Source organism: Dermochelys coriacea, chromosome 5, assembly GCF_009764565.3.
Source record: "Dermochelys coriacea isolate rDerCor1 chromosome 5, rDerCor1.pri.v4, whole genome shotgun sequence".
NCBI classification, from domain to species: domain Eukaryota; kingdom Metazoa; phylum Chordata; order Testudines; family Dermochelyidae; genus Dermochelys; species Dermochelys coriacea.
The window spans coordinates 49,951,480-49,966,840 of NC_050072.1; the positions used below are offsets into that span (position 1 = coordinate 49,951,480).

A 15,361-nucleotide genomic window follows, 5' to 3' on the forward strand; every position below is an offset into this window, starting at 1 on the left:
GCCCAATGAGAAAAGGGCACCATCCGTGTCCAATCGCACCGAGCGTTATTGGTAACGTGAATGGGAACGCCCTTCCGGGACCCGCGCGCCCCGTGTGGTTGGGAGAAACTTCATTGTTCCGGAGCCTGTAAACAGAGAGGAAGTGACGTTACTGAGACAACAACAACAACAACGTCGGTAATAATACCTCACCTAATACGCAGGTGAGAAAGGCCGACGCCAGAGACCTGCCGCGGCTCGCGCCTAGAGCTCCCTCCCCGCCCCCTTCTTCGCTGTGCGAGTAACGGGGACACCAGGCTCGCGGCCGAGTATTAAAGTGGCTGCGAGCGGGCGGTAGCGGGCCTAGGGTTCGGCTCAGGCAGTGTTGGGTGAGTCTCTGCCAGCGGCGCTGCCTTAATAAGGTAACAGTCGCTGTATCCAGAAACTAAGTGCAGTGCAACCAGCATTTGTAACGTGGGGCTCTTGCTAGATTAACAGCTGCTTTAGAAGCGGTGGCCCAACGAGTAGAACTTGTGTTCTAGATGCTGATCACGCTGCAGTTAGCTAGTGTCCTTGTCACTTCAAGCCTAAGGAGTCTTGCAGTGTGGTTTGCAGGAGGTCACTGCTTACACTGAGTGGGAAGCTGGAACTGGGGTAGAAAGTGGTTGTTTGCTTGCTTAGTAGGCAGGATTCTTTATAGAGATCAGATGATTCCTATACTCAGGCTCTGAACATCCAGGTAGGTTTTAAGGTGTTGGTTTAGAGAGTGAGAGTGTCATAATCTAGCCTGCCTCTACAATACACTGCTGCTGTTGCAGTAATCATTGGAGGCACTGATGCCAACTCCACCTTAAAATAATAAGGATCCCAGGACTCTGGACTGCCTTTCTGCCCCCATCTGAAATAGCTTGGATTTGCTATCTTTCAGCGCTTGTTTCACTTGACCTTTGAAGAGAGGTAGCAACTAAAGTACTGTCCAGTGAGGATACTAATATTTAATTGCCTAGTGCAAAGGATGAGCTGACATAATTGAGTTTTGTTTTTATAATTTTAGATAATTGTAGGGAGTTCAGGGTGGGGGGGGTGCTTTATTTATTCTAAATACAATAAAAATAAAACATTATTAAAAATTCTTGCCATTTTAGGATGCCTGTGCTTATGTTTACAATCTTTTTTTCACCTTGTTTTCTTTCTTTTCCTTCCTACCTCATCTGTAATTCAGTCTTTCAGAGAGAACAAAGACGACTCTGAATTTGGAGGAACTAAACAGTATTTCTGCACAATTTAATTTACATATAGGCATTTTTAGTGCTGATTGTGACAGTTTTTGAGTAGCTCATAAACATTAACAAATTAGGCCTTGTAATATGTCTGCAGGTTAGGGAAATATCCTTATTTTACACGGGCCCAGGAAGACTTACATTAGTGACTTCCCCAAGATAACACAGAACTGGGAATAGAATTTAGATCTCCAACTGCAAGTCCTATGCCCTAACCCATAAACCATTCTTCCTCCTTATAGGATCCAGTACTTGAAGTTTATTTTATTTTTTTATAAAAAAATGACATCTTGAATCCTGAACTCTATTCTGGTTTAATAATAGTCTGGATTTTGTCTACACAAGTTAGAGATTTGAATTAGTTCTGAATGTATTATAATTCACACACTTCTTTTAGAGCAAAATTAGCTGGAAAAGGTTTTCCTAGGTACAGTGAAATGGATGGCCGCTTGTTTCAAGATCTTAACAGAGTTACTATGGCTTAGGTGATTTTGCAAGGTGACATATAGTACGATAAAGGACAACAACTGTTTCTTGCTAACTGGATCCTGTCTATGGCAAATTAGGCTTTGATTTAGGATACAGTCCTGTGAGATGTGAAGTCACTTAACTCACATGGCTCCCAGTGAATTATGCTTATTGAAATCTAGAAGCTTTGTTTAACAGTATTGTGTCTGGTCCTGATATCAGAAAAAATCATTTTTGATTTATATTTTTGTAAGTCAGTTGAGTTATAATGGTGTAAAACCACCATGAGTGGATCAGAATCAGGCCCAATAATTATGTTGCAGTTTCACTATAAACCAGCAGGCTACACTCAGGATTAGTTGAAGTGAGCTGTAGCTCACGAAAGCTTATGCTCAAATAAATTTGTTAGTTAGTCTCTAAGGTACCACAAATACCTCTTTTCTTTTTTCTACCCGAGACACACAGTCATGCTATGGGAGGAAAAAAAAAAAAAAAAAAACCCCAACCACAACCAAATACTGAAACGGTACAGTTTTCCTGAGCAGTTTTCTTTTCTGATCAAAGAAAAAAAAATACTTCCTTCTGTATGTAGCCTTGGGCCCAAATCCTACAGTTCTTACTGAGGCAAAGCTCTTAATGAAGCCTACAAGATATGGCCCTAGGAGGAGATGCTTTTCTCAAGCTGCTGAAGAGCAAAGTTTATGCACTGTAAGGAGTCAGAAAGACCAAGCTCTTCCACCCCCCTCCCCCAGATATCTTTAATACAGAAATTAACATCAGAGTTCAGGTTAAGACTTCTGAGATGTGGCTGATTCTAGGATTCCTACCTCATTAGTGCTCAGTCTTGATTCTCTTTCTCTAAGTGAGTCACTTATATCCATGTGGGAAAAAGTGAACCACCTCCCTCAGTGAGTCATAAAATGCACCTATTCTTTCTTCACAAGATGAGTATCCACTAAAAGGGTGAGTGTTTCAGGCAGGTGCATAGTAATAAATTGTTTCAGACTACACATTTTCAGAGCTTCCTCAAACCACATTTTTCATGCAATAGCTGGGGACAGCTTAATGATAGTCAGAGAAGCAAAATCCCTTGTTATCAACAATGTTATGTTTTATTTCTTTGCACTGAGCTGACTAATCTTAGTAATTAAAAGGTCCAATCCTGAAATCCTTATTTAGGTACAATTATAGTTTGCTTCATTTTGAATTTTGTTTGCATAAAAGCTAAATAAAATCTAATACAGATTGTGATTTGGTCTGAAGTTTGTATCCATATTAACATAATTGCAGCAACTTTAAAAGTAGTAGTAATGTATTTTTATTTCATTATGAAGTTGTGACATTGTATTCAAACTTGAAGAATATTTGTGTTCAATTGTAGGTTATTCTGAAGTCCAGATCTCTTCAAAGACTGTTTGGAAATTATGCTAGTAAACCACTACCAACTGGAAACCATGAAGCAACATTTTACATAGTTGAGATTGAAATCATGGCATCTTCAACAAATCTAGACGTTGGGGCACAGATAATTGTGGAAGAGTGCACCAGCAGCTATAGTCTGTCTCACATGACAGACATTAAAGTAGAGCATCAGCTTGACTCCACCACAGAAGAAGGCCCAGCTCAGAGTGTCGCCATGGGAATGAAATTCATTTTGCCTAATAGATTTGATATGAATGTCTGTTCTCGGTTTGTGAAGTCATTGAATGAAGAAGATAGTAAAAATATTCAAGACCAGGTCAACTCTGACCTTGAAGTGGCGTCTGTCTTATTTAAAGGTTGAACTTTATGGTACAAGTTGTGTGTGGAATATCTTCCCCTTCCCCCTTCACTTTTCAATATTTTCTTTGCTTCTTGTCCTCAAGATTATAGATCAATTCATATAGTTTCCTAACATTCTAGAGTGGTTTTAAAACTAAAAAACAAAGTTCAGGATGATTATGCTACTGTCTATTTGCAAAAGATTGCATAGGGAAATATAAGTAGTGCCCATTTCTGTATTCCTTATGCACCCAAAACTCCCATTAAAGTCTTTGAAAATTTTGGGTGTAGGAGGCAAGTTCCATTGCAGAGCATGTAAGCTGACTTGTAAAACTATCTTGCCTAACCTCTTGATGTTTTAATCATTAGCAATTTTCTATAATTTATTCCCTAACATTTCTGTTACACATCCAGTTCAAAAATGGCTTAATTCAAAACTAATTTCCTGTATGAGAGTACATACATATACATGTCTTTCAGACTTTTTTTAAAAAGCAACAGGACTGAAGAAAAGTCATAAATGAATGTACTTAGACCATGAGTCTATGTGGAGGCAGATGTCTGTATTTTTGGAAAAATTAAATACTGCCATATTGAGACTATAATTGTCTTTTGCTGGCTTAGTCCCCAACCCTGCAATGTGTTACACACAGGTAGACTCTTGTATCCACACAGTACCCCACTGAAAGAATTGCAGGATCAGTTGTTAGCTTTAGAGTTTTATCTTTCCCCTAATATTGATAAAATAAGTTTATGGCACTGACATCATTGATCTTGTTTTGTCAGTATAATGCTGCTAGATGTGCAGTCATTGCAATAATTGCCTTGTTGAGTCATTTTCACCTATTCCTGAAAGTAGTTAGTATTTCTGGGTTCAATTCTGTGAGCAGTTCCATGTGGGCACACCCTAACACCTGTGTGTGCAGTCCCATTGAAGTTGAGGGGAGCTCTATGCAGGCATTGGGCTGCTCACACAGAACAGCTTGCAGAACTGAGGCTTATGTCTTACTTTTTAAATATCTGATTTTAAACTTAAATTTTCACTTTTTTTTTTACTGTATCAAACCATCAGTGATCAGTCTTGTTACGGTGTTGAATCTAATCAATTTGCCATAAGGAATACAAGCTTTGACTCATTATGGGTTTCCATTTTTCCCCTCTCTTATACTTGGCTGCAGTTTGGCCACCAGGTGAGGGCATTTAACTTTAACCACAGCTGCAGCTATTTGACCTACAAGTAAAATGTAATTTTGCTTGAACTACTTTTTTAAAAATCAGTTTTCTTGAATTTGCACTCAGATTTGTAACCATGTAGTTCTTTACTGTAGGACTCCAGAGTTACTGGACATGTTAATTAACCTCAAATAATTTAATTATTGCTCACAAATGCCAAATTAATTCAGCCAGTAATGCAACTTAAGCCTAGTTATGGCTTCTGACATTTAAAGTGTATTGATTTGTTTTGTTTTTTTAATTCTGTGGCTTCTGATCTTAAGTTCTCAGAAGTAATATAGCCACACCTAAGAATTGGAATCCAAAGTAGAATGTATATAGAACAACATTTTTAAACTACTGTTCCTATGCTCATCCAATGGAAAGCTAGGAAAAGAAGCCTGTGCAAAGTGCAGATAAAACATGGCATAGAGTGACCTTTAGGACTCTAGCTTCCTTACACTATAACAGCAAGACATCAATTAATTTGGGAGGTCTCCATTTTCTTAGATCAATAGTCATAAGACATTGTTCACAATGCAGTTGTAGTTTTGCTAAAGCAATTGTGAAACTGTACCAACAAGGAAGCCATTCATGTAGACAGGTGGTTGAAAATTTGCATTATGGCCTTTGGATGATTGTAGGCCATATTCATCCCTAGAGAATCATTGATTTAGGGATGAATTTGGCCCTTTCACTTTATTATTCTGTACATGTAATTAATAGTAGAAAGAAATACATTCCATCACTTATTTAATTCAGGTTTTCAATATTCTATAACATCAGCATATCCTAGTTTGATTTAGAATCTGTAGCTTTCCTTTTAGCATTCTTACAGTCACTAAAACCATTTATCTTTTCCCTGTTGAATTTAGCTGAATGCAACATCCATACTTCCCCTTCTCCTGGAATTCAAGTAAGACATGTCTACACTCCATCAACAACTAAGCATTTTTCACCCATAAAACAGTCAACTACTTTAACTAACAAACATAGGGGAAATGAGGTCTCCACAACACCTCTCCTTGTAAATTGTAAGTATTCTGTGGTATAGTAAGTGTTGTGAATTAAGTTAGTTACTGCTTGTCAGATGTTTTGGCTTTTTCATTTGGACCTTTCATAGAATAAGGCCAGAAGAGACCATTAGATCATCTAGCCTCACCTGCATAGCACAGGTCATAGAATTTCATCCATTCGCTCTGTATTGAAGCCAATGAGTTACGCTTTAGCTAAGCACATCTTCCAGAAAAGTATCCAAATCTTGAGCTGGAGACCTTACAGATGACCTTTCCAATTCTTTGTAGTCTTTAAATTTTTTTTTTTAAAACCCTTTTAATCTGTTATCAGTTTAGGTACAGCAAGTAGAACTTAATTAATCGGTAAGTGCCAACAACGTCCTGGATGTTATCTGTACCCATTATTAAGGAGACTGAAGATGGACTGACAGAGGAAGTTGTAAAATTAATTAATTTTTTAAAATTCTTAAACTGATAATTCGGTAGCGTTTTCACCCTACAACTGGCCACAGTTTGAAATCTTAACCATACATCCCTCTTAAACTCAGCAAGTTCAATGACAAAATTTCCCCTTTCCTATTGGGCAAGTGAATATAGAGATAGACCGTACAATGCCCTTTTCTGAATAAAAGGTATCGTTTCTGAGAAATCAAACTAACAGTGAATAGGAATAGTACAGTGGACATTTATTTAATGGATAACCACTGGCAAACACCATGAAATGTTATCTGTTAGTATGTATAACTATGGCCTTTCCCCAAGACAGAATGGTTGTACCCTCAGTCTCCACACCCACAGTGAGCTTGACATAGGAAGACCCCTCTGCCTGTACAAAGCATGTTGCAGGATCAAGGCCTTAAATGTTTGCTCTTATATTATTAAAGCACTCCGCTGTAATAACTGATTCCATCCACAAGTTTTGTGTGTTGGGGGGGGGGGGGGGGAAGTTAATGGAAATATTTTCCTCCCCAGTAGAAAAGTAGGTCATGTTGTGTATGCTTACAAAAGACTTGATCCAGTGCTTATTCCATTCAATGGGAATCATGCTATTGACTTCAGCAAGTAGTCAACTAGGTTCATACTGAACACTAGGTGACCCAATCACAGTGTGTTTTGGATATTCTAATGAACAAAGAGTTTGATAAGTGCTTGCAGCTTTAAGACAAGTGAGAGTATTCCCTTTGTCTAACCATTATCAGCAGGTCTCTGAAAAATTCAGCGCTGACAAAGAAACCTGAGAAGCTTAAGAATTAAACAGAAAGGAAGGAACATTGGAGGAAACATTGGTTAATAGTTTCGAAACTGAAAAGAACATGTCCTCAGTGTATCAGTGATTTGGTATTTTTAATCTTTTTTTCCTTTAAACGTTCTTGAAGACAATATAATCTTGATGGCAAAGAGACATTAAATTACAAGCCGGGTAGCAAAAAGCCATCTCATGAAGATCTTGACAGAGTTTGTAATTCAACATCAATGGAAAATATTTTGCCCTTCTAATAGGATAGGCAGAAAAATATTAAACCATATGGAACCACTTTTAAGAAGACTGCAAACCTGATTCAGCAGTTAAGCTGAAATCAATATGAGCACTTCCTTTTGTCATTGGCTTCAGCTGGAGCAGGACCTTGCCTTATGTGCAGATAATACATCTGTGTGTTCTTTTTGCAGCTCTGTCAGTTCACCAGCTGGCTGCTCAAGGGGAAATGCTTTATTTGGCCACACGTATTGAACAAGGTGAGAGTCTGAGGGGCTTTAAACCTTCCCTTTTCTTAAGAGGATTTTTAACTTGTTACATTGGATTATATCCCCCGACATGCATGAGCTGCATAGAATATCCCCCACAGATCTATCACAAACCCCATAAACTCATGATATAAAAAAATCCATGTTAATAAAGAATGGATATCTGTCTGTACCTTTAAAGCTGTCTATTCTCCCATATCTGCAGTTTGGGTGTGCAGAGTAACAGTGTTAATGGGAATTACATGTAAATCCTTTCTGTACTGAAGCAGGGGGAAAAACCCTATAGACTGCATATAGAGAAAATGTGCAAGTGAGATGAGTTCTGGGATGATTTAACAGTAGTGTTCTTTACTGCATTTATAGTTTGAAACAAATTCCCACTAGAGTGAGTGTATTTATACTCATAATTTTATCATCATTAACCTATACAGCATTATATCCAAGTTTCAGCCAGTTCTTCACTGCTTATCATTCCAAATCTGAGTTATGTAGTATCCCTCAGTTAAACTATTGTAATTTTATAGTGGATATTATTTTCTGTAAAATAAATTGTGAAACACTCATTTTAAGTAATTATATTAGTGTGAAGATGGAAGACTCACTGGCTGGCTCAACAGACTATACAAGCATTTACATTAAACTTCTCTGGTACAAATCTGGCTGTTGTAGGCAGTCACTGAAAGTCATTACCATCTGAAATCTGTTTGTTGGCCTAAGGTGGTGGTAGCTTGAATATACAAATTTGTTTTCTGTGGGTATTCATGCAAGTAAAACTACCTTGCCTTTGTAGGAAGCAAAGGATTGGGAATCCAGAGAAAGCAAGTTCATTTTTAAAAATTTGAGCATATATTTAGATTTGACTAATGATTAAAAAAAGTTACCTGTATAAGAGCTTTGGGTACCCTGACACCTAATTTATCTTACAACAATGTAAATATACTCTGCAGCATTGGGAAAAAAAAACAAACATCCATCAGGAACAAATTAACTCATCCAGCTACAAAAAAACCACATTTCTGGGAACACACTTAACCTTCTGCACAAAACCCCAATCAAATACATTAATTTGCCAGTTCTTTATTCTAGTCCCTTAGATTTACATGTTATTTATTTATTTGAGAGACTAGAATGGCTCACTACCTTGGAAAAGCACATTTTAGATTGCCTAAAAACTATTAATATGGAACCTTTGTTTATTTTGGGGGCATCTGCTGTGCTATCTCCAAGAATATACATAGCCAACATTATGGACAAATGACCTTTATTTTTATACTAAAATATTGTAGCTTTATTTGTAAAAATGTGAATTATCAGAAGCTAGGTTTTCTTTCCCCCTCTCCCCACTCCACATTCAGCATAGGTCAGTATATTTCTGTCACTATCAGGGTTAGATTTTGTATGTAAAATGTCAGGCCAGAGCGGACTTTATGGGAGAATTATAAACACAGCTGTTCATAACAGAAACGTTGACACAAACTTTACTCTAACAACACTTGCAGTACAGCAGCAAAAAACGGATCATTTAACTGTATTTTTCTTTTAAACAGAAAATGTAATCAACCATAAAGATGAAGAAGGTTTTACCCCTCTGATGTGGGCCGCAGCACATGGGCAGATAGCAGTGGTAGAGTTTCTGCTTCAGAATGTAAGGAGAAGATACAGTTTCTCAAAATCCTTAGTTCATTTTATATTGATAAGTTTGCAGATGCTACTACATCTCTAAAACTAAAAACATTAATTGCCCCTCAAAGGGGAAATAAAAGGCAAGTGTGGTGGGGGCATACTCACCTTTGGAGCTTTGATTTATATCAGTGCATAATGTCACCGGTATCCTGAGCTGCAGCATTTCCTGCAAGTATCTTTCTCTCACCAGCTCTTCTGTGGCTCAGCTCTCCAGTCAAGTCAGATACAGCTTAAATCCCCTTTTGGGTAACTGAAAGGTCCAAATGAAAATCCAAACAAATCTGAATAAAGCTCTTGCTCCATTCAGCTACTGAAGTCTTTTACTTACAAATCCTATCTCAGGGCCACCCCCACAAGAGTTGTCTTTACTCCCTATGGGTCTCTTTAGGACTACCCCCCCCCCCCTTTGGGTTTCTGTTTGCAGTAGAGTTCTGCTTCCTTTGTAGTCTCTAGAGCTGCAGCTGGGGTCTGTCACTCTAACTCTAGCACACCCAGCTGGGATCACTAATTGCCCTTTTGTAGCTAGATCAGGGGCAAGGCTGATCATAGCTTGTCTTAAAGGACCCTCCAACCTGTGACAGTAAGGTTTTTAAATAGGACTGTTAACAATTTTTTTTTTCCCTTCAGGGTGCAGATGCTCAGATTTTGGGGAAAGGACGAGAAAGTGCACTGTCATTGGCCTGTAGCAAGGGATACACAGATATTGTCAAAATGCTGCTTGATTGTGGAGTTGATGTAAATGAATATGACTGGGTAAGTCTGTCACTGGAGTGTACATTATCTTAGTGTGCATTGGTCAGAAATTTGCTCCAAACTCTAGAATTTGGATTTGAAAACCATATTAAGTCTTCAGAAATATAAGCTTGGAAAACCTAGAACATGGTGTACTAATGTATTGTGCCGAAATAGGAGGGCTAGATGAGATTGTTCCTGGGCTCACTTGTTGGCTGTGAACTGGGGACCTTGAATGTTTGTCCTCGCAGCCCAGAACTTCCTATGGACCTTCTGGGGAGGTGAAATGTTTGTTTTCCCCCAAACTATGGGATGTTCCCTGCCACAGAAGAATTTTGTTATAGTAGGACTTACTATAGAAGAGTTCCGTATGCAGAAAACTACAGAGAATTACCTATGATATTATCAGCACGGGGGAGGGCTACTCTTTGAAGCCAGGAAAAAAATATCTCTGGGACGAGGGCAAAAGCTGAGGTAACCTTTAAAATGTAATTGCTTTTAGAAGACAGAAACTGGCCTTTGACTCTTGTGAATTTTGTATTTCAAAGGAGATGTCATTCATTGACTAAACTGCACTGTCAGAAACATCAGGGCAAAAAAGCCTGCATCATAACATGGCAGAGAAAAGGTCTACGTTAAAAAAATATTCACTTACTCAATTTTCCCTTTTTTAACATAAATGTCAAGTTAATTTTTATGGTTTGATGAATATTACTGTTGAATTATTTACATTTCACCATAAGGGTTCCTTTAGAACAATGTCAGCAGTAAAAAATATAAATACGAGATGAGAATGTATTTCAGGTTAATAGTCACATTTGAAAAGGTTTCAGTTTTCAGATTTTGAATTTATAGACAAGGAGTACTTGTGGCACCTTAGAGACTAACAAATTTATTTGAGCATAAGCTTTCGTGAGCTACAGCTTACTTCATCGGATGCATTTGGTGCATTTTCCACCAAATGCATCCAATGAAGTGAGCTGTAGCTCACGAAAGCTTATGCTCAAATGAATTTGTTAGTCTCTAAGGTGCCACAAATACTCCTTTTCTTTTTGCGAATACAGACTAACACGGCTGCTACTCTGAAACCTGAATTTATAGACAGTTTTCTAAAGTGGCTGGAATTTTTGTACATAAGTGCTTCAGAAGATTTTGTACAAGTTAAATATTTTTCATATTAATGCAATAAAAATGTCTGTTGCCAATTATTATTTATATCACATCAACAGTGTGCTCAGTATTAAGCAATAGCAGTAAAACAGTGACCCAGAATTGAGATGTAGTTTGGTTAATTTGTGCCACACTAGAGTCTGGGCATAGAACTGGCATAACCAGCCCTAGAATGATCACCTCTTGTGTAGGAGTTGCTCTGCTAATTCCTGCCCTTTGGGCTGTTGGAAGCTGCTATAATTTAACACAGCCTTCATGGAAACACAAACAATTTTTGGGCCAGTTTCTGTCTTGAAGAGTCTACAAACCAGGTTTTGCAGTCTGACCCACAGGAACAGATTTGCCCATGCAAACCTCCTTTTACTCCACTAGGACTCCTCACAGGGACAAGGGTCTGCAGACACAACCCAATTCCAGGATTGTGGCCTAAAAATAGACCCATAAAAGATGGGGGACACAGAAAATCACAGTTGGAGAAGAGCTGATGACCTTTTCATTGCACATTATGACCACTGTTATCTGAAGGACTCACAAGTGTGTACTTATTATCAGGAGGGAATTACAAATACAGTCTGTTCAGTTTTTGAACTAGATACATGAACTTCAGCTATAAAGTCTTTTTTCTTCTTTTGCAGAATGGAGGGACACCTCTTCTATATGCAGTACATGGAAACCATGTGAAATGTGTGAAAATTCTCTTAGGTGAGCACATTAAGGATAACATTAAGAAATCAAACCTAAAATAATAATAATATTGATAATGATGAACAACTAATTAACTGCATAATTTAGAGGTTTTTTCCTTCTATTTTACATAGAAAATGGAGCTGATCCAACTGTTGAAACAGATTCTGGTTATAATTCCATGGATTTGGCTGTGGCTTTAGGCCATCGGAGCGGTGAGTATTTAGAGCCCTTTAGGTTTGACTATATTTATTGCAGTTTGTTTATGTGGTTACAGTAACCGTGCTGTACGGATGTAAGAAGACAAAAGCCCCTGTCCCAAAATGGTTTTAGATTGCTGTTAGGCTGTTATTTCCAGTTGATTATGGGCTAGTTAAACATCTTAATTATGTAAATGTTAATTGAATAAACTCGCGTTTTTATTTGCTTGACTTGTGCTTTCAAAATCCATTAAAATGTTAGCTCTAGCAGCATGCGCTGTATACATCTTACAATATGTAATTTAGAGGACAGACCTGGAATGTTCAAGGAACTAGTAACAGGTAAGGAGTCTTTCACCTCTAGTTCATTAGCTCAGGTTAATAGTGAGAGAAATCACTGTTCTTGAGTCATGTCTTTAGGCACAGTTGGGAGTGTATCTAATTTATAAACTCCTCTGTCTATGTGGAGACAACTATACCAGAGGGGGGATTTATTCTAGGAGAGCGCATGCAGTGACACTACCACCCCCAAGGGTTTGGTCATAGGAAAACAGTGTTAAACTGTGTGTTGAGATACACAGGAGCCCTGTCTGCTGAGGCTGCCCTTTCTCTCCAGGCAGACTTTCAGCCTGGGTCCAGCTTTCTCTGAGAGGGGGTTAGGGTTGTTTGGGTTTTTGGACACTTGGGCCAGGCCTCTGCTGTCATGTACATTAAATAGCCACAGTATTCTTGGACTTACCTCTGTGAACTATTTGAAATTGTTTATTTTTTTCCATCTAAAACCACAAACATTCCCTGGGAGAGGGGGCATTTCTTCCAGGGTCCTGCATGGTAGGCTGGAAAGTTTGGCTATCCACTTTCACTCCTTGGGTTGTACAGAGTCAAAAAGAGGCCTCTTCAGTGCCCTACTTTAACCTATCCCATCTACATTTGCAAACCAGGCCACAGACCATGGCTTCCCCCAGTCTCACTCAACATACTGGCCCTCTGTTAGTGTATTCATTGTTTTGCATTATATGATGCTTTAATTTTCATAGGTGATGCAAACCTGTAATGCATTAGTTCATGTCCTGTACAATCATCTAATCAAAACAAACAAGTCAGCATCTGGCAGTAAAATACAACCACAGAGTGATTTGGAAATCATTGAACAGTAATTAACTAGGTTGTTTCTCCACTTTAGTTCAACAGGTTATTGAGGCTCATTTATTGCAGCTCCTTCAAAATATCAAGGAGTAATGGCCTGCTGTTAATAGAAAATTGTTCCATGCCTGAAGATTTGGATTGTGCTTTAGCCCCACAATAAGTGATAAAGGCGTGTTAACTTATTTAACTTTACCTCAGTGGAAATATTTGCTGGTTTTAATAAGATTTTTAGTACACTTTCTTTATGTATTTCACTGATGTTCATAGAAATCTGTGATAATTGATCCTTTTGTAAATTATATAAATTTTAAAAAATGTAATCAGTGTGCTGCATGAAAACCTTGAATAAAAATATAATTTTAGCTGTATAAATGTTCACATTAAGTACAGTAGTTTACTTTCTACAGAGTATTCCACTAGGTTGTGTCAATGATATGGTATCCACATACACTTTGTTTTAGGTTTTTAGGTGTATACCACAGAAGACAAGTTTCTTTATTGTTTATAGGACAAATGCACAGTGTGTGATTGTTTACAAATTCTTATGCAGTTGAATTAAAATACTTTGTCAGTATCTGTATTTGTCAGATTAAACTGTGTGGGGGCTTTTGGGGAAGCAATTAGGCATTATGGGCTCAATTCTGCTCAGTAATTTGTTTCTGATTTAGGTCCTTAAAACCTTTGGGGCAGATTCTCTGCTCTGCTTCTTTTCTGCCAATCAAGTTGCCCAGAGACAGCATCCCCTTAGCTGGGATTCCCCTGGCATGAGGGAATCCCTAGCATTCTTAGACCAGCACACATGGCTCATAAACCACCCTCTTCACAGTGCCTGGCATAGTGGATGTCAGCCATTGGGGCGGGGGAAGAGTGCCTAGAGTGCACTGTAACCCATCTATTCTCAGCTGAGATGGTCCCTTGAGGATCTCTTTGCCAGCTGGTGAAGAGTTAGAGCAGTTGTTAAGCTGATTTAACCTGCACTGGGGAAAGGCAGAGAATCAGGAAGCAGTAACTGGCTCCCTGGTAGGCTCTCCTCTGCTTTGCGAAGTCTAAACTCGGCATGTGATTCTTTATCTTTGCACAAACAACAAATCAACTTCTGAAACAGAATGTTAGAAAGCTTCAGATTCTAAGCACCGTTTTTCCACTATACGTACCTTACATTGTGCTGTTTGAGAATTATCCTCAAAAATGTAACATGATGAAATTAACACCATATAAAATGTATAATACACTTAGCCTCAAAACAAAGAGTTTGGGAAGGCTCATGGACCCCCCAGACCAGTCATTGGGACAGAACCAGAGCTATAATAAAATACAAAATACTGGTTTCATTGTTTCAAAGTGAATGAAACCACAAGAGGGCAAATTTTAAATAGCTAAATGAATTTAGCTTGAATTCCGGGCCAGATTCTCCCCTAATTTACACTGTACCTTCACTGAAGTGATATCAAGTGTAAATCAGGGCAGAATTTAGACTCTGAATTTTGGTTGCTAGGAAAGCCAGTTAAACAACTGTGACCATGAGTTCTCTTTCAAAGAGTCAAAACCTTAGAGTGAACGATAAAGGAGGAGCTTTGAACAGACGAATGTCATTGATCTCGCATGGTTTGGTAAAATCCTAGCGAATGCTGACCGAGCATTAGTAGTAGCAGCAACACTTCATCGTTAACTGCCCTTTTTCTTATGTGGGTGAGGTCACCCACGTTATCTCTAATATCCTGGGACCAACATGGCTTCAACTACACTACATACTTTTTCTTATGTAGCATTTATAGCTCTTGCATCCCGTCACGTCTCTAGTTAAATTTATATATACTCAAGTAAAAAAAAAGAACAAATCATCTGAGGTCAGGGGGAAGGTAAAAATGTTCCATTATAGTTTTAGAAATATATTAGCAAGTTTTTTAATATGGTGCTTGTAATGTGAGTAAATTTAAAAAAAAAAAAAAAGCCTGAAGGTGATGGAAGTTATTGTAAAGTTGCAATGTTGGAAATATTTAGATGTAATAGCCTTGGGGGGAGGGGGGAAAGAGTTAACTGATGTTTAAAGTTGTTTTTAATTGTTTTCAGATCTGTTGATACAATGTGTATATATAATGCAAACCATTTTTTCTTGTAATTAATGGTTTTATGATCTGTCAAATACTTTGTTTCAGATATATTTCATGTGTATATATGGTATATAAATATGCATAAAGAACAAAAATATTCTTTTCCCTGGGGATTTATATAATAGAAAGGGGGTCATTTAAAGTATAAGCATTAAATAGCCATTTCACATTTTGTT

The 15,361-nt window shown here is 38.1% G+C and overlaps 1 protein-coding gene across 5 annotated transcripts; it reads left to right on the top strand.

Annotated features, from left to right (window-relative positions):
• Positions 1-61: 61 nt before the first annotated feature.
• Positions 62-13,588, top strand: ANKRA2 (ankyrin repeat family A member 2). Of its 5 annotated transcripts, none has more exons than XM_038401567.2 (9): positions 62-203; positions 3,109-3,505; positions 5,576-5,734; positions 7,385-7,450; positions 9,007-9,104; positions 9,770-9,895; positions 11,680-11,746; positions 11,863-11,943; positions 13,112-13,588. In XM_038401567.2, the coding sequence occupies exons 2-9, from the start codon at positions 3,217-3,219 to the stop codon at positions 13,165-13,167; spliced, it is 942 nt and encodes a 313-aa protein (XP_038257495.1). In that variant the 5' UTR covers positions 62-203; positions 3,109-3,216; the 3' UTR covers positions 13,168-13,588. The 5 variants fall into 5 exon arrangements, with proteins under 5 accessions (XP_038257495.1, XP_043371501.1, XP_043371502.1 ...); XM_043515567.1 differs by lacking the exon at positions 62-203 and adding an exon at positions 268-401 and having other exon boundaries at positions 3,103-3,505; XM_038401570.2 differs by lacking the exon at positions 62-203 and adding an exon at positions 268-401.
• Positions 13,589-15,361: the final 1,773 nt, after the last annotated feature.

What these genes read in the sequence shown, in the direction of transcription:
- ANKRA2 (XM_043515566.1), top strand. Translation starts at nt 3,217, where the DNA reads ATGGCATCTTCAACAAATCTAGACGTTGGGGCACAGATAATTGTGGAA. An exon ending in GGCGTCTGTCTTATTTAAAG is followed by an intron (nt 3,506 to 5,575) that starts GTTGAACTTTAT and finishes TGTTGAATTTAG; the next exon opens with CTGAATGCAACATCCATACT. An exon ending in GGCCACACGTATTGAACAAG is followed by an intron (nt 7,451 to 9,006) that starts GTGAGAGTCTGA and finishes TCTTTTAAACAG; the next exon opens with AAAATGTAATCAACCATAAA.